Raw genomic sequence first — 23,211 nt, forward strand, 5'->3', positions numbered from 1 at the left:
ATACCTCGGCCTGGCAGCTTGTCTTAGCATACCTCGGCCTGGCAGCTTGTCTTAGCATACCTCGGCCTGGCAGCTTGTCTTAGCATACCTCGGCCTGGCAGCTTGTCTTAGCATACCTCGGCCTGGCTGCTTGTCTTAGAATACCTCGGCCTGGCAGCTTGTCTTAGCATACCTCGGCCTGGCAGCTTGTCTTAGAATACCTCGGCCTAGCTGCTTGTCTTAGCATACCTCGGCCTGGCTGCTTGTCTTAGCATACCTCGGCCTGGCAGCTTGTCTTAGCATACCTCGGCCTGGCAGCTTGTCTTAGAATACCTCGGCCTGGCTGCTTGTCTTAGCATACCTCGGCCTGGCAGCTTGTCTTAGCATACCTCGGCCTAGCTGCTTGTCTTAGCATACCTCGGCCTGGCAGCTTGTCTTAGCATACCTCGGCCTAGCTGCTTGTCTTAGCATACCTCGGCCTGGCAGCTTGTCTTAGAATACCTCGGCCTGGCAGCTTGTCTTAGCATACCTCGGCCTGGCTGCTTGTCTTAGCATACCTCGGCCTGGCAGCTTGTCTTAGCATACCTCGACCTAGCCTAGGTAAACCCAGCCCCCACGTGACCTGCTCTCTCAGTTCCCAGTCACTAGCAGGTCTGAGAGCAGGTCACGTGGGGGATGGGTTTACCCAGGCTAACCTCGACCTGGCAGCTTGTCTTAGCATACCTCGACCTGGCAGCTTGTCTTAGCATACCTCGACCTGGCAGCTTGTCTTAGCATACCTCGGCCTGGCTGCTTGTCTTAGCATACCTCGGCCTGGCAGCTTGTCTTAGCATACCTCGACCTAGCCTAGGTAAACCCAGCCCCCACGTGACCTGCTCTCTCAGTTCCCAGTCACTAGCAGGTCTGAGAGCAGGTCACGTGGGGGATGGGTTTACCCAGGCTAACCTCGACCTGGCAGCTTGTCTTAGCATACCTCGACCTGGCAGCTTGTCTTAGCATACCTCGACCTGGCAGCTTGTCTTAGCATACCTCGGCCTGGCAGCTTGTCTTAGCATACCTCGGCCTGGCAGCTTGTCTTAGAATACCTCGGCCTGGCAGCTTGTCTTAGCATACCTCGGCCTGGCAGCTTGTCTTAGCATACCTCGACCTGGCAGCTTGTCTTAGCATACCTCGGCCTGGCAGCTTGTCTTAGCATACCTCGACCTGGCAGCTTGTCTTAGCATACCTCGGCCTGGCAGCCTTAGCGTATGAGCTTATCTGCGGCCGGCGGGACAAGGAGGCTTTGTAGTTCTTCATTTTGATTTGGTGCTCGGAGCTTGATTGTTTGACTGCAGGTGGTAATTTGTGAGTTCAGTCAGAAATGACTCACAGGGTAGCCTTGTGATATCGTCTGTGTTCAATATACAACATAGGATAGCCTTGTGATTAGGCATGGGTCGATTTCCGGTTTTGCTGGTGGACAAGCTTAAACCGGTTTGATTTAACGTTAATCAGCCAAACCGACAATAATCCTTCTGTCCCATTCCTACCTAACGCTGGCCTAACACACAGACAGACACTGGTAACTCAGAGACAGAGCGAGGCTGCTGACGTACATGACACAGCGAGAAGCTGTTCATTGGTCCCACATGCTGTTTAGTTGTGATAACATGTTCTAAACACGTTTCACCATGCCATCATGAAGTTGTTTGTGTTCGTGAAACGCATGTCAACGCTGACTCCTGTCAGCTGAGCTACAAGTAGCCACCTGCATGTTCGACATCTAACGTTCTGTAATAAAAGTGGGCTTGTCAATGATATAATGTGTTAGAACTAAACTCAACGTGTCACCATGCGATCATAAAGTTGTGTGTTCGTGAAATGTGTGTATGCTCCAAAATATGACGTTACGAGAGGGGTGGGGGGATGTGCACAGCGCACTGAGTTGAGTTGTTTTGGAGTGGAGAATATAAACGGGACACTCGTCACCACTCACCTGGCTAAGATGGATGTCCAAAACAGTAGAAAAGGAGTCTTTAAAATCCATGCCAAATCCATACGATCCCCAGGTAATTCTCTGAAGTTGCTACTGTAGGCCTAAGCCTACAACAGACTGAGAAACGCAGTTCAAGTTTTGAGAGGGCCATAACTTCCTGCTGACGACGGACATGTGGTAACGTGACGTCAGAGCAATCTAGGTCACGTATGAATATGATGCCATCTCGTTGACAGTTCAGACAACGTTCATACACAGGATAGCCTTGTGATATCGTCTGTGTTCGGTGTAATGCTGGAGGGTAGTTGTGGAATATGGAACATTGGTTAAAATTGGTTGCTGAGTTAGGGGTGGGCGATATAGCCAGAAAATGTATCAATATAAAATATCTCATATCAGATATAGATGATTATTTATCATTTTTTAATTACCTATCTTTAATAGACCACAATAAAAAAGGTTGAATTTAACCACTATTTTGAACCACCTTATTTACACAAGTAATACATTTGATGTTAACACAACAATTAAAAACACACAAAGTGAGTGTTGCAGCTGTGTAATGAATATGTTTGGGTGGGAACTTTAGCATTTATCTGTTTGATTGGTGTTTGCGTGTCACTTGTAGCATGCTCTGTTAATTTCTCTATGTTCCAGGAGGAAGGGGCAGCGTATTTGAAAGCCTTTTTGCCAAATTCAGTTCTAGCTCTGGGCACTAACATGGGAAGAGTATCGTGTGAGCGTCGGCCATATTGATTTCGTTTTTTACACATGTATACACACAGATAAGGAGGAACCAGCCTAAGGAGAGATTTATATATAAAAGCCTATAGTCCTATAGACTAAATCGACTCTCATTTTCTCCCCAATTGTACTCGGCCAATTCTCCCTGATGTCCCGGTCGTTGCTCCACCCTCTCTGCCGATCTGAGGAGAGTTGTAGACTATAGAGACACTGACCTGATCTGATCTGATCTGATCTGAGGAGAGTTGTAGATATAGAGACACTGACCTGATCTGATCTGATCTGAGGAGAGTTGTAGACTATAGAGACACTGACCTGATCTGATCTGATCTGATCTGATCTGATCTGAGGAGAGTTGTAGACTATAGAGACACTGACCTGATCTGATCTGATCTGATCTGATCTGAGGAGAGTTGTAGACTATAGAGACACTGACCTGATCTGATCTGATCTGAGGAGAGTTGTAGACTATAGAGACACTGACCTGATCTGATCTGATCTGATCTGAGGAGAGTTGTAGACTATAGAGACACTGACCTGATCTGATCTGATCTGAGGAGAGTTGTAGACTATAGAGACACTGACCTGATCTGATCTGATCTGATCTGAGGAGAGTTGTAGACTATAGAGACACTGACCTGATCTGATCTGATCTGATCTGGGGAGAGTTGTAGACTATAGAGACACTGCGGAGCGCATCATCATTCAGAAACCACGCCCAAAACGGGGGAAAACACAAACTCCTGTCCAATCCTGGTGTTCTCCTATGCTGCGTGCATGGTCGGGTTTTGCACAAAAAGATCGTATATACGGAAGATGAACACTCCAACCTTCTTCATTGACAGCTACATCCACATTTTTCTTCTCGCCAATTCTCAATGGCTTCTTTGTTTTCCTCAGGAGTACAAAAACTTTAACTGGCGATTTTTTACATTTGTTTTCTGCGCAGCCCACCACACAACACCTTTAGCGATGTTTAATTCAAGGAAAATGACGCTGGTGTGTGGAAATGAACGGAGCTTTTCCCCCGTGATGGGCGTGGCCTATTTCATGCAGTGTCTCTATATCACGTGTCCTCCGATACATGTGCAGTTGCCAGCTGCTTCTTTTCACCTGACAGCGAGGGGTTTCACCGGCAGGATGTAGTGCGTGGGAGGATCATGACCAGAGGAGGCGCTAGTGCAGCGACCAGGAATCATACTCCACCGGCTTCCCACCCACAGACACGGCCAATTGTGTCTGAAGGAACGTCTGACCAAGCTGGAAGTACCGCTGCCGGGAATTGAACCCGGGTCTCCGCGGTGGTAGGGGAGTATTTTTTTATTTTATTATCTCTACACGATGCCTTGTAAAAGTTTTCTGTGCACAACTACATACAGGAGCACTGCTGTTCTTATTGATTATGGTGCCTGTCTAGCATGCGGCTTGATCCTAGCAGCTTCTGTACCCTGGGTGTGACCCCTCGCTGTGCCCTCTCATCACATCGTCAACGACCGCCTCACGCCAGGTGTCTGACACACATGCTTGGGGATCCTTCATCAACATACCAGGTCCCTTCAAACGCTACAGGTTCACAGATGTACTGGCTGGGTCAGATGTACTGGCCGGGTCAGATGTACTGGCCAAGCACAGCTTTTGCAGTTGAGGACATGCAAGACAATTGCGTCCCAGATGAGTCTTTCCAGATGTGGTTTTAGGGGTGGAAGCGGGGGCGTTACGCACGTTTGAGGGACCGGCGTCTTGACAGATAGCACATAATTTATCTCCCAAGCGTGACACAAGTCGATGTGCTGTCACAAACACATTTACCTTTCAGAATACACACCTTTGTTGAAAGGAAACATTTGTTTAGCATGCCAAAAAGCTAGGAAGTTAGCTTTTCTCTTTACCGGCAGGAGTAAGAACATCCTGTTATACTGTACATCAGCATCAGGTATACACGTCTAAACTGTTCTCCATCACAGCTCTTATGGTATACACATCTAAACTGTTCTCCATCACAGCTCTTATGGTATACACATCTAAACTGTTCTCCATCACAGCTCTTATGGTATACACATCTAAACTGTTCTCCATCACAGCTCTTACCGTATACACATCTAAACTGTTATCCATCACAGCTCTTACCGTATACACATCTAAACTGTTATCCATCACAGCTCTTATGGTATACACATCTAAACTGTTATCCATCACAGCTCTTACAGTATACACATCTAAACTGTTATCCATCACAGCTCTTATGGTATACACGTCTAAACTGTTCTCCATCACAGCTCTTATGGTATACACATCTAAACTGTTATCCATCACAACTCTTACCGTATACACATCTAAACTGTTATCCATCACAGCTCTTATGGTATACACATCTAAACTGTTCTCCATCACAGCTCTTATGGTATACACATCTAAACTGTTATCCATCACAGCTCTTACCGTATACACATCTAAACTGTTATCCATCACAGCTCTTATGGTATACACATCTAAACTGTTATCCATCACAGCTCTTACAGTATACACATCTAAACTGTTATCCATCACAGCTCTTATGGTATACACATCTAAACTGTTATCCATCACAGCTCTTACAGTATACACATCTAAACTGTTTATCCATCACAGCTCTTACAGTATACACATCTAAACTGTTATCCATCACAGCTCTTATGGTATACACATCTAAACTGTTATCCATCACAGCTCTTACCGTATACACATCTAAACTGTTATCCATCACAGCTCTTATGGTATACACATCTAAACTGTTATCCATCACAGCTCTTACAGTATACACATCTAAACTGTTATCCATCACAACTCTTACCGTATACACATCTAAACTGTTATCCATCACAGCTCTTATGGTATACACATCTAAACTGTTATCCATCACAGCTCTTACTGTATACACATCTAAACTGTTCTCCATCACAGCTCTTATGGTATACACATCTAAACTGTTATCCATCACAGCTCTTACTGTATACACATCTAAACTGTTATCCATCACAGCTCTTACTGTATACACATCTAAACTGTTATCCATCACAGCTCTTATGGTATACACATCTAAACTGTTTATCCATCACAGCTCTTACAGTATACACATCTAAACTGTTATCCATCACAGCTCTTATGGTATACACATCTAAACTGTTATCCATCACAGCTCTTACTGTATACACATCTAAACTGTTATCCATCACAGCTCTTATGGTATACACATCTAAACTGTTATCCATCACAGCTCTTACCGTATACACATCTAAACTGTTATCCATCACAGCTCTTATGGTATACACATCTAAACTGTTATCCATCACAGCTCTTATGGTATACACATCTAAACTGTTATCCATCACAGCTCTTACTGTATACACATCTAAACTGTTATCCATCACAGCTCTTACAGTATACACATCTAAACTGTTATCCATCACAGCTCTTACAGTATACACATCTAAACTGTTATCCATCACAGCTCTTACGGTATACACATCTAAACTGTTATCCATCACAGCTCTTATGGTATACACATCTAAACTGTTATCCATCACAGCTCTTATGGTATACACATCTAAACTGTTATCCATCACAGCTCTTACAGTATACACATCTAAACTGTTATCCATCACAGCTCTTACTGTATACACATCTAAACTGTTATCCATCACAGCTCTTATGGTATACACATCTAAACTGTTATCCATCACAGCTCTTACGGTATACACATCTAAACTGTTATCCATCACAGCTCTTATGGTATACACATCTAAACTGTTATCCATCACAGCTCTTACTGTATACACATCTAAACTGTTATCCATCACAGCTCTTACAGTATACACATCTAAACTGTTCTCCATCACAGCTCTTATGGTATACATGTCTAAATTGTCCGAGAGCAAGCCAGAGCTCCCTGAGATTGGGTTGCCAGATTTGCGATGTAAAATAGCCTAAAACACCCTCTTTTTTTTCTCTCATATCTTGCAGCATCAACAATAAACTGCAGCAGCCAGAGGCAGCATCTGGGGTGTTGGAATATGCCATGAAACATTTTGGCGAGCTGGTGAGTCTTTCTTTCTATTTATTTATTTATTTATTTATTTATTTATTTATTTATTTATTCATTCATTCATTCATTCATTCATTCATTCATTCATTCATTCATTCATTCATTCGTTCATTCTGCTCTGTAAACTAAAGCCGTTCTCAGTGGGCCGTAGTAAGTGTCTTCCTATCCCCTCCTTATACACACACTGCTCCACTGCACACGGTGATGAGCATCATTTGAGACACATGCCCCCAGAACGCACTGTTCCTAATTCTGCAGCACGTGGAACAAAACATCTGCTACACTGGTCGCTCGAGTGCACGGGCCAGAGTTATGTACTTCTTTTACCCAATAGATGGGCTTCCTTCTTCTTCTTCTATTATGTGATTGACCAAAAAAATGTGATACAAGACACAACAACAAACACAACACGGCACGGCACACTAACAATAGACACCAAAGTAATAGTGAGAAATAGATCCCAATCAAAATGCAAATAACACAGAGAGAAAATAAATAAACAAAGAAAAGTATACTAGTGGTTCTCACTTCGGGTAACACCACGGGCGATAGTATATATAGTTCAGTGATGTCACATATCACTAATGGGGCCATAAATCACCGATGATGTCATGGACTAGTCTGTCATGGAGAGTGATGAAGTCATAAATCACTGATGATGTCACACAGTCATACTCCAATCCATACACAAAGCAATTGTGACATCATCAGTGATGTCACCAGTTAGTGACGTCATCAGTGAATGACGCCACTTGAGCAATTATGTCATATATATATAGATTCACTATTGTCTTCCCTGTATTTTCTGTAAAGATTCAGACTGCTGAGCTTTTGCTATGGTAAAATCACGTAATGCTTCATACCCCACTAAAATGTGAATGGTTTGTAAAGCCCCTTAATAACCTCATTCACTGTAAGTCCCTGTGTGACTTTTGACCTGCCACAAGATATTGATATTGATCAAGGTCTAGTCTTTATGTGATTTTAGTATGCTTTGGCTTTTAATATTTTTCAGTAATACCTACCTGTATGTACAAAGACACCTCTCATTGTTCTTACCTAATATAAAGCTCCACAGTGTTTCATGGTCTCTGTGGACGGAGATGGTCCAGACGTGAAATTACTCTTCGAAACAGAAGACGCAGAATTGAACGCCCTCACACACACACACACACACACACACACACACACACACACACACCGATGTTCCACATCCATTATAAAAGAGTTACGACATGTCTCCCACTCTGTCACCCTTCTTTTGTTTTGTTTTATTTACAATCCGTCATTTGCTCTGTTGACTTCAACGAGTTAGCATTTACTGTATGAGAGCACAGTAGTAAACAAAACAGAATCCACAAACCTCCCTGGCAGTCCTGAGCATAAATCTAAATGTCAGAAGTTAAATGGCCTAGAAGCGCACATACATCAATGAATGGGGGCATTTGTGGGAAGAAGCAGGGACAAAGCAAAGCTGTGTTGAAGAAATACCCCCAACGGAAGATCTCTTTACACTCTGCACCCACTCCACGTTTATGATGTGGTTACTTTTAGGCCAAAGTCAAGTTGTTAGCCCACCGACTGTTTCACAGGTGGGGCTCCCAGGGAAACTGCCTTTCCTTCTGTCTTTGTAAGCTGCAATTATGCTCCCCACTAAAAGCACGGCTGAAGTGAGGAGATTCAGTAAAAGTGCTTCCAGGAACGTTGTTTATGAGGTCAACATTTGGAAAGCTTTAGTGTGGGAGGTGTTTGGTATCCCAGCCAGGCCCATCACCAGGTCAACAAAGGACCTCTGCTCTGCCTCATGGGCTGATGTCACCTGAAGGAACCCACTACAGTACCACACGTCACTCTTACCAGGAAGTCAACATTTAGAAGTTACAGCTACAGCAAAGGTGTTTCAGGTTGGAATCTCCAATCAACCATGCACTACTGTCAGTTTATTTCTATAGCACAATAAATAGAAAAGTAAAGTTCTTGACGAGGTGGGGAATAAAAACAAAGTTCTTGACGAGGTGGGGAATAAAAACAAAGTTCTTGACGAGGTGGGAATAAATAAATAAATATAAATAAATAAAAACAGGGTTCAAGGAAATCAGGGAAAGACAAACGAGAAAGCAAATAAAGCAACGCTACAAACCATAAAGTAAACACAGATGCAGCAGAAAGCAAAACAAGAAAGACAAAGGATCAGTCACAAGCAAGCCTTGGAGGAAAGGTAGGAATCATTTTTATATTTTGTAAATATATATAAATGGAATGTGTAAGTGGTGGGACATCCAATAGAGATGGCGCCATCGCAGCAAGGCCACAGTGGCCCTCAGAGGAAGGACGCGACTATAGAGCAGCTGCACGGCCCTAAGGGGGCTGGTGGAACGTGTGGGTGCAGGAGTTCTGAGATGTTCTGCAGGGATGTAAAAGCAAGCAGAAGCATTTTTCAATCAACTCTACAAATGACTTGGAGCCAATGAAGGCATTTCAGAGTGAGCATAATATAATATGCTCCCTTTTTTTGAACCATTCAGAGGAATACTTGCAGGATTTTGAGAACTCGATTGATGCCAGTCAATTGGATTCAAAGTAAGACTGATTTGTGTGAATTCTTAAAGTCGCATAGTTGTCATGTTTCTCCCGTGTCTCCTTCCTACTATCTCGTTCAATAGGAAATCCAAGCCACTTGGTACGAGAAGCTGCATGAGTGGGAGGATGCCCTGGTGGCGTACGACAAGAAGATCGACATGAACAAGGAGGACCCGGAGCTCATCCTGGGCCGAATGCGCTGCTTAGAGGCACTGGGAGAATGGTACGTTACGAGTCTGCTTAGAGGCACTGGGAGAATGGTACGTTACAAGTCTGCTTAGAGGCACTGGGAGAATGGTACGTTAGTAGTCTTTTTCTGTTCACACAGCAGGCACAAGTGGCCTGGCGTCTCCAGACCCTTTCACGGCTGTCACATGTGCTCAGGTTGAACCTGCTCTCATCTGTGAAAAGCACAGGGCGCCGGTGTCGGACCTGCTCTCACCTGTGAAAAGCACAGGGCGCCAGTGTCAGACCTGCCAATTCTGCTGTTCTATGGCAAATGCCAATCGAGCTCCACGATTGGCATTTGTTCTGGTTATACTGATGATGGTTTAAGGCTGAAACCCCTCTGTCTTTGCCCTTATTAAAACTTCAAGAACTACTTCTAATGTGAGTGCTGTTGCCTACCTCTCTGTTCCTGTGATCTCCCTGCAACCTGCACCAATTAAGCTTAATTAGCTTATTTAAGACCAGGAGTTGTGCGTGCTAGGAGCTGTTTGTTTGTTTGTTTGCCTTGTTCGTGCATTGTTTAAAAAAGTTGAAATTAAAATATTGAAAAGATTAATGGGGGGAAATAATGCATTCATTATTTTTTAGGTTATAATCTGGATTATTATTTTTAGTAGATTGATGAATCTTTTGCACGTTTGTGTGTTCTGTTAAAGTCCTATGCTCGGACTTGACTCAAATGAACAAGCAGAGATGGACTTTCGTTATGTTTGGACTGTGTCAGTATTCACTGTTAAATCAGAGTTACTGTATATCTCCTCAATCACACGCTGTTTATTTAACTGTCTTTAACATGTGAATGATGGTCTGCCGAGTCAACTGATAGCCCTCACTCTTTCCCGCTGGCCCTGCTGCGTTAGGCCAGGCCACTGCAGACAAGCAGAGAGCCAATAGACTCTGTTGTTGTAGTATCCATATATTATACCATAGCCAGGCAGCTGGAGAACGGCTCCACTCCAGTGACCCCCCCCCCCCCCCCCCCAAACCTGCTTCTCTCTTTTCCTCTCTGTCTGTCCTCCTCTCATCTCAGCTTACTGCAACATCCTTCCTGTAAAACACATGCTCTGCGTTAGCTCCTCCTGTGCAGTGCGCGGATAATGCAGCACTGATTGTTGTAAATGAGGAATTAGCCGTGGTCAGAGTCACCTGACCCCGACAGCGACGTGCATCTGTTCTGCTGGGATACATGATCTAGTCAGGGTGTTGCAGGTCGTTACAGCACATGATCTAGTCAGGGTGTTGCAGGTCGTTACAGCACATGATCTAGTCAGGGTGTTGCAGGTCGTTACAGCACATGATCTAGTCAGGGTGTTGCAGGTCGTTACAGCACATGATCTAGTCAGGGTGTTGCAGGTCGTTACAGCACATGATCTAGTCAGGGTGTTGCAGGTCGTTACAGCACATGATCTAGTCAGGGTGTTGCAGGTCGTTACAGCACATGATCTAGTCAGGGTGTTGCAGGTCGTTACAGCACATGATCTAGTCAGGGTGTTGCAGGTCGTTACAGCACATGATCTAGTCAGGGTGTTGCAGGTCGTTACAGCACATGATCTAGTCAGGGTGTTGCAGGTCGTTACAGCACATGATCTAGTCAGGGTGTTGCAGGTCGTTACATGATCTAGTCAGGGTGTTGCAGGTCGTTACAGCACTTTAAGATGTTCCGCTGTAAGAAGACATGAATAAATAAATAATGGCAGATATAATAGAAACCAAGTTTTAGCTCCTCTCATTTTTCCTTCTCATCTTCGGCCAGCTCCGCTTTGATCATACCGGTGAATGGGTTCATCAAATAATGCTTGGCACAGGAAAAAAGGGACATTTTCATTTAGTGTCTTCACGTGTTATGGATGATTATGATTAATTTTATTATTATTTTTGTTTTTTGTTTTCTTCTCTGCCATTTTTTGTCTGGTGATGCTCGGGGTTTGTAGTGTTGTGTTTCTGTGATGTGGTTTGGATTTTAAATTCAATCAACTTTTAAGTGATAAAAAACATTGCCTTGGATCTTAGAAGGACATCTTTTTTCCACAGAAGACAAAGGTTGTTCTTACAGGATTTTTTTTAAAGTCAGTCAGGAATCAGGCACATAATCATGTCTGTTCTTTGAGTAGTAATCTTCAAACTTCGCCTGTGATTTTTCACAAAGCTCCCACAATCCTTTTCTCGTACGCAAATAAAATGCACGTAACATAATTGTGATTGTTTGCACTACTGCAGTCAAGTAATCTGACGCTGCCTAGGGCTGTGACGATAACCGCATCACCGCAATACCACGGTCATGTGACTTTCATTACCGTCATCACCACAGTTATTATTATTATTATTATTTACTTTTTATTCTTGGAGTCTTTTAGTGTAAAGATTAGGCCTACAGGTACATTCTTAGAACACATTTTTACATAAGGTTATCTCAGCTACCACAGGCCTATCATATCAAATCTACTGTCTGTAACTGCATTACAATTGACGGCAACTGTGCAATTCCTCTGTATATTCAAGGCTAATGAAAATAGTTTGACAGTATTTAGTGATGAATACAGAAAGCAGGAATAGGCTACTTCCTATTGTGACTTGCTCCTGACACCTGGTACCTGTTAACCTTCACAAATGCATCAAAATTATATCACTTTGCAAAGTCATCCAGTGGGCCGGATTAGACCCTTTGGCGGGCCGGTTCTGGCCCCCGGGCCGCATGTTTGACACCCCTGCTCTATAGGGACCAAGTTAGCTTATAGGGGCAAGTTCTGAAAATGTGTGTGTTCGTTGCTTTATTACAGCTAAAAGGTGTCGGTTGTTCGTATGCCTGTGAAAGTCAGCTATGTTAACGTTAGTACAACTGATGCTGGAATAAAACACATCTTTTCAGAGCTTACCACTTCAGTCCTACTTCCTCGCTCACTTCCAAGTCCCAAATCCGATATTCCATGAGACTGATGTGGTACAGCCAGGCAGCACACACACACAGCCAGGCAGCACACACACACACACAGCCAGGCAGCACACACACACAGCCAGGCAGCACACACAGCACACACACACAGCCAGGCAGCACACACACACAGCTAGTAGCTATCCTTTGTTTTCTCAGAGGCGGAGTTTTTCGGGTATGCGGCTCTAGCTGTGGTATATGCTCATTATACCACGGCTGTGAACCAATCAGGTTGCTTGATTTGAGAGAGCCGTTTTATAAATGGTGATACACATACATTGTAAGACAACATACTCTGACATTTTATAATAAAGCACGTACGTTATCTAGTATTCATTCCCTATTCACTAAGGACTTTAAACATTGGAACTTGCATTAGGTCTTTGCATACGAAGACACAAAGTATACACACACATTAGGGTTGTCAAAAGTATTGATAGTATCGATAAAAGTCAATACTAAAAATTTGAAACGGATACAATACTCATTTGCAACAGGTATCGATAGTATCGATAAGTATCAATACTAAAAATTTGAAATGGATACAATGCTCATTTGCAACTGTATCAATATCAGCAGTGCTTTCTCTTAATGAAAAATCAAACATACCACTGATTTCTCCCTCCCTGTCATTGGTTGGTATCTTTTGCTTCAACAAGTTCAAAGTGTTCTGATAGGCTGATGACTAGAGCAGGGCCAGAGCCGTATAATAGAAGAGTTCCGACATCTCCATTCACTCCAATGGACCAGTTTTTTTCCAGGAAGTAGAAAGTGGAACTCTTCAGTAAAAAAAAGCAGCACTGTCGAGTTGCATCAAAATAGACAGTGTTGTACTTTGAAAGGGTTTTTCATCCCTTGAAATGAATCAAATTGTACATTATCGGCTTTATTTTAGCATGCAAAAGTAGCGCGAGACCCATTCCTGGCTGTTCATTGGCTAATGATTCTTGCATTTTGGTCCTCCGCTGACGCCACTCTCTTACTAAGCAGGGCTAATCTGCTGTGTAAGGTCAAAGTTTGTAATGAGTTTTATCAGGCCAGATTATGGAGAAGCGTCCATCTGTCTTTGTTTATTCTTTATGCCTCTTGATGTGTTGTTGTCATCCCGCCGCGTGGTATCGAAAATGGTATCGAGTATCGATATTTTCCTGGGTATCGGTATCGAAGTAGACATTCTAGTATCATGACATCCCTAACACACATTAGCACACACACTTTTAAGACTTGCTCTATGGAGGCAGGAGGGAGACAGATGTGAAATTTGTATCTACTCCGAACATAATTGCAATATTGTTTTGGGGTGTTTAGTTTGATTATTATGATTTATGTTGTTCTGGAGCCCGTCGCAAAATCAAATTTCCATGAAAATGGTCATTAAAGTGCAATCTTATGAAAGGTAGCCTAACATTACTGCATTATCTGCATAAAGGATTATGGCAGCTGAACTAGGAGCCTGATACCTGAGATCATATTCAAATAAACAGAAAATTCCTTATGTCTGTATGTGGTCAGTCACTCTTGTTTGTTCTGCGCTCCTAATCCTGTTTTTTGTCTCTGTTTCCAGGGGCCAGTTGCACCAGCAGTGCTGCGAGGAGTGGACACTGGTCAGCGAGGAGACCCAGGCCAAGATGGCCCGCATGGCTGCAGCTGCCGCCTGGGGGCTAGGTAAGCCTGGGGGCTAGGTAAGCCTGGGGGCTAGGTAAGCTCACATTGTCCCTGGAAAACAGTAGAGGTAAAAGCACTCTCCCACCACCGCAGAGACCCGGGTTCAATTCCTGGTAGCGCTACTTCCGGCTTGGTCAGACGTTCCTACAGACACAATCGGCCGTGTCTGCGGGTGGCAAGCCGGTGAGGTATGTGTTGGGTCGTGGTGCCTGTTTGGGGGTTGGAGAACCGGGGGGGAATAGCGTGATCATCCCACACGCTACGTCCTGCCGGTGAAACTCCTCGCTGTCAGGGCGAAAAGACGGCTGGTAGCTGGCGTCTGCACATGTATCGGAGGAAGCACGTGCTAGTCTAGAACTCTCCCCCAGAGCAACGACCGGGACAGCAGGGGGGATTTGGCCAAGTCCAACTGGGGAGAAAATGTGAGAGAAATCTGGGAAAACTATAAAAAAAAAAAAAAAAAAGACAGTGTGACAGATCTGTTATGCAATAAAAGCGAATGATGAATGTGAATTGACACAGAGCGTGCAGTGTCAAGAGATTTCCTGCTCCAGCCGCAGAACAAAGGAGTCAGGAGAAAAGACGTTGTGCAACAGTGGAAATATTGTTCTCCATTACGAGCGTTTCAGACCATCTTCTCCCTGACTCGATGCACCTGAAGCCGAGCGTTAATGAAAACGCCAACAGCTGTAGCCAAGCGGCCCGCTCACATCCAGCTGGAAACGGCATCTAGTCGTAACGTTGACATATCAGAACGTGCAGCGGTGGAGAAAAGCACTCGCGTCTCGACACGGAGCAGAGACCACACGTGGTGGAGAAGGCTCTCCTGAGGCCCACGGCTTTGACTGTTACTAAATGTAACTGTGAGTCCTGAGACCTTACCCAACCACACTCACAACCTATTTTGTTTCATTGGTATCTCATGTATCTCATCGCAAGCTTGTATGCAGTTTACTCCAAAGTCACAGAGACAGTTAAACTTTAATACAGCATTCCCATGGGTTCTTCAAATCCTTGAACGTTTGTGAAAATAGACATAAATAGACATGCGTCAATGGAAGTGGTTGAATTTATATACCGGTATTTTGTGCAAGAATAGAAATTGAAGTTCTTTTGATATATTTTTTTGTACATAACGTTAGTAAGTTGAACACAGCACAGTTGAGAAGTGTTCACACATTCAATCCTCTCTTTTTTTCATTGTTGTCTGTGAGCTTCTGTAAAGCCTGTTCAGTGGAAAGGCATTTGAGGTTTAAAAGTGTGGGACCCCTCTTCATGTTCCTGCTGTTCCTACAGGACATTGGGACAGAATGGAGGAGTACACCTGTATGATCTGTTCATGTTCCTGCAGGACATTGGGACAGAATGGAGGAGTACACCTGTATGATCTGTTCATGTTGCTGCAGGACATTGGGACAGAATGGAGGAGTACACCTGTATGATCTGTTCATGTTGCTGCAGGACATTGGGACAGAATGGAGGAGTACACCTGTATGATCTGTTCATGTTCCTGCAGGACATTGGGACAGCATGGAGGAGTACACCTGTATGATCTGTTCATGTTCCTGCAGGACATTGGGACAGAATGGAGGAGTACACCTGTATGATCTGTTCATGTTCCTGCAGGACATTGGGACAGAATGGAGGAGTACACCTGTATGATCTGTTCATGTTCCTGCAGGACATTGGGACAGAATGGAGGAGTACACCTGTATGATCTGTTCATGTTCCTGCAGGACATTGGGACAGAATGGAGGAGTACACCTGTATGATCTGTTCATGTTCCTGCAGGACATTGGGACAGAATGGAGGAGTACACCTGTATGATCTGTTCATGTTCCTGCAGGACATTGGGACAGAATGGAGGAGTACACCTGTATGATCTGTTCATGTTCCTGCAGGACATTGGGACAGAATGGAGGAGTACACCTGTATGATCTGTTCATGTTCCTGCAGGACATTGGGACAGAATGGAGGAGTACACCTGTATGATCTGTTCATGTTCCTGCAGGACATTGGGACAGAATGGAGGAGTACACCTGTATGATCTGTTCATGTTGCTGCAGGACATTGGGACAGAATGGAGGAGTACACCTGTATGATCTGTTCATGTTCCTGCAGGACATTGGGACAGAATGGAGGAGTACACCTGTATGATCTGTTCATGTTCCTGCAGGACATTGGGACAGAATGGAGGAGTACACCTGTATGATCTGTTCATGTTCCTGCAGGACATTGGGACAGCATGGAGGAGTACACCTGTATGATCCCCAGAGACACACACGACGGGGCCTTCTACAGAGCCGTGCTAGCCCTGCATCAGGATCTCTTCTCATTGGCCCAGCAGGTGAGTGACGTCATCCTCATCCTTCACAAATAGAGAGCCAAAGTGAAACGTCACTTCCTGCTTCAGCACTGTACCAGAGAGTTTCATCCGCCATTTATTTTCCCATCGACATTTCGTAAAATGCGTATAAAAACAGTTTTACTGGTTCAAACCAAACGGTACAGATATATTTAGAAACAGGAGATCGCATAACATTTCACTCGGGCCAAAACGTAAAAAAATGCAGGTTTGAAGAAAAAAAAATGTTGAAAATGTTGATGTTGTTTTTTTAAGTTCCGGTTCCAGTGAAATGTTCTATGGTATCTCCCGATTATAGCGTTAGCTGAACGTTTTGGTTTGAACCAGTACAACTATTTTAAAGGTCCCATTCCGTGCAAAAGCTGTTTTTACTTGTAAATGCATATATACTGCTGTCAGCCCTCCCTGTAATGAGTGGTCACAAGCTCAGAACTGCCACAGTTGGATTTGTCCCTATCCAGCGTCCCCCTGCAGTCTCCTCCAAGCCACACCCCCAAACGCGTCGTTTGCCCAGAGGGGAATCTGGGGGAATATCGACGTCACTAGCTTCCTCCTGCATACTGCGCGGGTCAATCTCACACAAGCTACCTGCACCATTTAGTCTATAGCCACAAAATTAACACTTCTAGCTGGAGCGACGCCAACTGTACGTGATCCAGCAACTGCAGAGGTGCATTCGGTAAGTCTAGGCATTTTGAGATGTCCTCTTTAGCGTAGTACCGTTAAGTTAACGATAACTCGCAACCTAGCGTGCTGGTCCACAGACGCTGATCTGATTGGCCGCTGGGAGCCTGGGGCGGGCTCTCCCTCAGCGGCCAATGGGAACTGTTAGTTCTGAATATATTATAGAAACAGGCCATTCTTGGGAAGCGACTAGATGAGGAAGTGAGAACTCCGTCACAACAAACGGGGTTGCTATATTTTCGACAGATTAATCCAGAATCATGTTTTATGGACCAGAGACACACGTTTTTAAGAGGTTACAGCTGCACGAATTGGGACCTTTAAAAGCATTTTACGAAATGTCTAAGAAAATAAATGGCGGATGAAAATCTCTGGTACAGTGCTGAAGCAGGAAGTAGGCGATCACTTTGCCTCTCTTTACACTCAGTGGTGCTGTTCTTTCATACTCCGTGTACACTGGAACATCCCTTAAAATCATGCCATGTGGGAATCTGTGTGCTCTCATGGCTCCTGGCATTTGCATTAGACTTTATAGCAAAGGTGTGAAAAGTTAATGCCTTGTACTAAAAGCTATGGAAAAGAACACGGTAAAGAAATATATAAATGTTCTCAGCGCTATTCCAGACCAGATCCAATTCCCCCTTCAACTCGAGCCTTTTCATAAAGAATAAAATACACAAGCCCCCCCCCCCTCTTTTTTACAATGTGGTACTTCCTTGGTGTGGAAACATTATGTAACCCCCAGAATCATAAATCATCACAGCTATTCAGCCTGCAGCAAATAAAGGACCCCCCCCCCCCCCCCCCCCCCGAGCCTGCCCATCAACAAGGTCTGGTGGTGGTCACCGGTGTTTTCCACATCTGATGGAACTATGGGTTGATGGAGAATTAGATGAGCTCATAGTCCCTGGAGTTGGATCCTTTCAGGCTGGATGGTAATGAGCACGAGCCCCAGGCAGCGCTGACACCAGTGTGGGCCTACACCTGCTCCTCCACAAAGCCCCGGGTCCTTACCCCCCCCCCCCACTGTGCCCGCCCACAGGCAGCCACGCGTCCCCGTCCTCCCCCCTCTAATCTAGAGATTAGATCCAGGTGTGGCCAAGGGTTCTCCATCCTCCCCTCCCCCCCCTCTAATCCAGAGATTAGGTCCAGGTGTGGCCTATAGGATTCTCCATCAGCTGAAGAGGGAAAGCCGACTCTTGACTCTGGTTGATGATGAGGCCATTCCCAATGAAAAGCAGATGGCGTGGGGGCGAAGGCTTAAATGTCAACATGAGCTCAGTCTAGTCTTCCGGATATGGTTGGTAAGCCTCGTGCTTAAGTCCTTTTGATTCCGTAGGGTCCCTCCCCCCTCTCTCTCTACCCCCAATAACCAGACATGTGCCCCCGGAGGCTCAGCATGCATCTGTCTAAACGCTTTCAGCTTGCTCCGCTGTACAAATCTCTGTGATTGGTCCGTCCGTCCCAGCCATCATGTGTAGACACACCCAGTGGCGCTCATGTATTTTGCACTCACACTCACGCCAACAGCATCGCCCGCTGTGCCAAGATCTATGATCAACCCAAGCCTCTCCAGTGTGTGTCACATTTGGAAGTGCCTTTTTAGAAAGCGTAGGCCCGGGTTTGGGTTTCGAGTTTCTTTGAGCGACCCGTTCACATGGAGGTGTGCACGCCGCACCGTAGTGATGAGGTAACGTCAGCGGACCTGAGTTCAGCACACAGGCGCCACCTTTATGTGGGAGAATGGGAGATGCGTTGACTGGTTTGTTTGTGCTCGTGTTCATGCCAGAAGCCAGACACTGCACTTATCAGGAGTCGTCTGGGCAGCATAGAGCCATAACCCTGTCCAGGCCATAAAGGAGAAGCCTCATTGTTACTCGTCCTGGGCTGCCCCCTCCCCCCTCCCTCCTCCCTCCTCCTTGTTGTGCGTGCCTGCCAAGGTGTTTTTGCCACGCCATCTCTCCCTCCCTCCCCCCTCTGAAACAGCTGTGTGTCTCGGGCCTCGGAGGGCTTCCTCTGTCGTCCGTCACTAATTACAGTCCCTGGAATCATGGGCTGGAGACGCACAAGGAGTCAGCACCATTCTCCTCCACAACACCCATGTTTGCTCCCTTTTTCCTGTCCTGTGACCTACATCCTCTCTCTGTCTCCATCTCTCCGTCATAACCACCCCTCTGGGTTCTTCATGGTTCCATCTCTCCGTCATAACCACCCCTCTGGGTTCTTCATGGTTCCATCTCTCCGTCATAACCACCCCTCTGGGTTCTTCATGGTTCCATCTCTCCGTCATATTAACCACCCCTCTGGGTTCTTCATGGTCAAGGAATTCCTGCAATATCATGGAATTTTGAGAGCCATGTTCCAAGCAGGTGAAGTAAGAGAGTTTGGGGAGCCTGTGGATTATATGGAATCTTACAAATGAGTCACTTTACAGGATTATATCAGAAAAAACATGGAGGAAGGAATAAAAATGTTATGTCCTGGGCTCCATCTTAGTTATGGAATTTTTTATCATGGCCAAGGAAGGAACCCTGACCCCTGTCTCTCTCTATTACACTCCCTTTCCCCCATTTCTGTCTGAATGCTCTGTATGTGCATCGAAAATAATCACCTTTTTGTGAGATACATTTGACATCCACGGCTGTGGTTATGTCACTTCTGAGTGTTGTGCTCAGCGGTTCACTATAAAACACCTGGGGCCAGTTGCACCAAGTGGTATTAACTATGCCTGGTCGTAACTCCTACGTCGGTCTTAGTTAAGACCAGTCTTTAGAGTGGATTTACGCTGGTCGTAGCAATGCGCGTCCATGTGAATTGCCGGGGAATGCCCACTGATTGGCCCAAAAATGTGCCTCGCGCCATCACTGTGCCACTACGCTCTAATATATAGTCTATGGCCACTACTGTATGTGCGTCACTACACCCTCCCTCCTCCCACCTCCTGTGGAAGCTCCGGGGGAAAATGGCGGCGATTAGTGCCAGGCAGTCTGAATGAAATTGAATGTAACGTTCCCAATTCTATGTATTAAATTCTAAAAAACGACCCTCAACATTTGGGAAGGCTAAGCCACACAACTAGTTTGTTATAATCGAACGTCATGCTTCGAAGGCGACTTTACGACGATGAGGACGGTGAGGACTCAATCACAGCAGGTCTCCGCTGATAGACTACCACGGAGATCTCTTACAGGCACAGGCACGTTACGCCTCCTGACCAGGCGTAATATTTACGACCGGTCTTAGTGAGAAAAAGGCTTGTTGGTGCAACCGGCGTAGCTGTTAGGTCGTAAAGTTACGACCGGCGTAGCTTAAGACCAGTCGTAAGACCACTTGGTGCAACTGGCCCCTGACACTCAGCAGTGCATCAAACCTTCCTGTTATACAAGGCACTGTGCTCCTGGCCACACTAGCCACACTACTGTAACGTGTCACCAATGTGTCACTATTGGCAGTACCCGCAGTGAGAAGGGCGTTCCTACAGTTTGATGCTCTGGGCTCGGTCCAGTCCCCTGTTGGTGCTGATGCAAGAGAGGTGCCTACAGTTTGATGCTCTGGGCTCGGTCCAGTCCCCTGTTGGTGCTGATGCAGTTTGATGCTCTGGGCTCGGTCCAGTCCCCTGTTGGTGCTGATACAGTTTGATGCTCTGTGCTCGGTCCAGTCCCCTGGTGGTGCTGATACAGTTTGATGCTCTGGGCTCGGTCCAGTCCCCTGGTGGTGCTGATGATGCAAGAGAGGTGCCTGCAGTTGACGTGGGTTAAGCAGCAGCTTGTGGTACCATGTGTCATTCTGGGGTCACGCTGGCTTTTGTATTGCTGAGGAAATGACTCATTTGGCTCCTCGTTAGTTTTGCCGTTGGAGTAGCAGGGGAAGGATTAAAAAAAAACTATCTGCTAAAACATCTTCTTCAGCATGTCTCCTGTTATCTTCATGTGTCATTATGAGGGAATGTGGTGGGGCATCTGGCTCGTGTAGAGCTAACAGCACTCTCCTACCACCATGGAGACCCGGAGCTAACAGCACTCTCCTACCACCATGGAGACCCGGAGCTAACAGCGCACTCCTACCACCATGGAGACCCGGGTTACATTTCTCTCTCCTACCATCATGGAGACCCGGGTTACATTTCTCTCTCCTACCACCATGGAGACCCAGGTTACATTTCTCTCTCCTGCCACCATGGAGACCCGGGTTACATTTCTCTCTCCTACCACCATGGAGACCCGGGTTACATTTCTCTCTCCTACCACCATGGAGACCCGGGTTACATTTCTCTCTCCTGCCACCATGGAGACCATGTAGAGCTAACAGCACTCTCCTACAGTACCATCATGGAGACCCGGGTTACATTTCTCTCTCCTACCACCATGGAGACCCGGGTTACATTTCTCTCTCCTACCATCATGGAGACCCGGGTTACATTTCTCTCTCCTACCACCATGGAGACCCGGGTTACATTTCTGGCAGCGGTGCTTCCGGCTTGGTCAGACGTTCCTACAGACACAATTGACGTGTCTGCCGGTGAGAAGCCGCTGGGATATGAGTCCTGCTCCCTGCACTATAGCTCCGCCTCTGGTCGGTCGGGGGCGTGTGTTCAGGGGGAGGGCAACTGGGGGGGGAATAGCGTGATCAACCCACACGGCTAGCGACTGCACATGTCTCGGAGTCGAAGGAAGCATGTGTGAGTCTGCAACTCTTCCCTGATCGGCAGAGGGGAGTTGAGCAATGACCGAGACGGAGGCCAAATATAATTGGGGAGAAAAATCTGTGAATTAAAATAAATAAATAAAGAAATGTATAAAAAAAAATCATTATGAATGTATGAATTCATTATATGAAGAAGATTTGAATTCAGACTGTAAATGTGTTTGTTTTGGTGTTGCAGTGCATTGACAAAGCCAGAGACCTCCTAGACGCTGAGCTGACAGCCATGGCTGGAGAGAGCTACAGTCGAGCCTATGGAGTAAGTGTTCCTTTCATGCATCGGTCAACAGTCTCGTTTTTCATAGCATTTATGTGCGGAGGATTTACAACGTTTTGGCAAAGATCAAATAGATGATGTGCCTTGGAAGTCGAAACTATAACTGTTTACGGTTTCTCCTTCCACTATCTATGTATGGAATTATGCGGGCATGCCAGATAATAGCAGCGTCCATCTCATACAGATGTTGCCCGCTGAAGAATCTGAGTCCGCGTCCAGGCCACAGACTTTATAAAGAGATGGAAGGAGTGTGTGTGACATCAAAGACTGTATAAAGAGATGGACGTAGTGTGTGTGATGTCATAGACTGTATAAAGAGATGGAAGGAGTGTGTGTGACATCAAAGACTGTATAAAGAGATGGACGTAGTGTGTGTGATGTCATAGACTGTATAAAGAGATGGAAGGAGTGTGTGTGACATCAAAGACTGTATAAAGAGATGGACGTAGTGTGTGTGATGTCATAGACTGTATAAAGAGATGGAAGGAGTGTGTGTGACATCAAAGACTGTATAAAGAGATGGAACGAGTGTGTGTGATGTCATAGACTGTATAAAGAGATGGAAGGAGTGTGTGTGACATCATAGACTGTTTAAAGAGATGGACGTAGTGTGTGTGATGATGTCATAGACTGTATAAAGAGATGGAAGCAGTGTGTGAGACATCATAGACTATAAAGAGATGGAAGGAGTGTGTGTGACATCATAGACTGTCTAAAGCCTCTATACAGCCTCTAGCCTCTAGTTTGGCCTTTTGGCAGCTGCCATCTTGGTTTTGGCACCGCTTGTGCGAGATCAGGGGTTTCCACAGAGCCCCAGCTCCACCTGCTATTGGTCCGTGATCAGCAAGCTGCGCTATCACTGGACAGGCGACCTGTCAATCACGCCCAAAACATAGTCCTTTTTTTAATGTCTATTTTACTCCAAACAGTGAGTTATATAAAAATGTGCCCCCCCTACATCTGTTATGAAAGGTGAAATCAGCTACAGGCCAAAAGCATTTAA

General features: G+C 45.5%; 1 protein-coding gene across 2 annotated transcripts in view; it reads left to right on the forward strand.

The window, feature by feature from the left end:
• mtor (mechanistic target of rapamycin kinase) overlaps window positions 1-23,211 on the forward strand; it is a 172,494-nt gene that overhangs the window by 97,792 nt on the left and 51,491 nt on the right. For both annotated transcript variants that reach the window (XM_083638895.1, XM_083638896.1), the window contains exons 29-33: window positions 6,698-6,773; window positions 9,443-9,582; window positions 14,081-14,181; window positions 16,413-16,528; window positions 22,113-22,190. In XM_083638895.1, coding sequence (XP_083495021.1) covers window positions 6,698-6,773; window positions 9,443-9,582; window positions 14,081-14,181; window positions 16,413-16,528; window positions 22,113-22,190 — 511 coding nt within the window. The remainder of the gene's footprint in view (window positions 1-6,697; window positions 6,774-9,442; window positions 9,583-14,080; window positions 14,182-16,412; window positions 16,529-22,112; window positions 22,191-23,211) is intronic.

The sequence above is a fragment of the Poromitra crassiceps genome, assembly GCF_964638095.1.
Source record: "Poromitra crassiceps genome assembly, chromosome: 6".
In the NCBI taxonomy this organism is placed as follows: Eukaryota; Metazoa; Chordata; class Actinopteri; order Beryciformes; family Melamphaidae; genus Poromitra; species Poromitra crassiceps.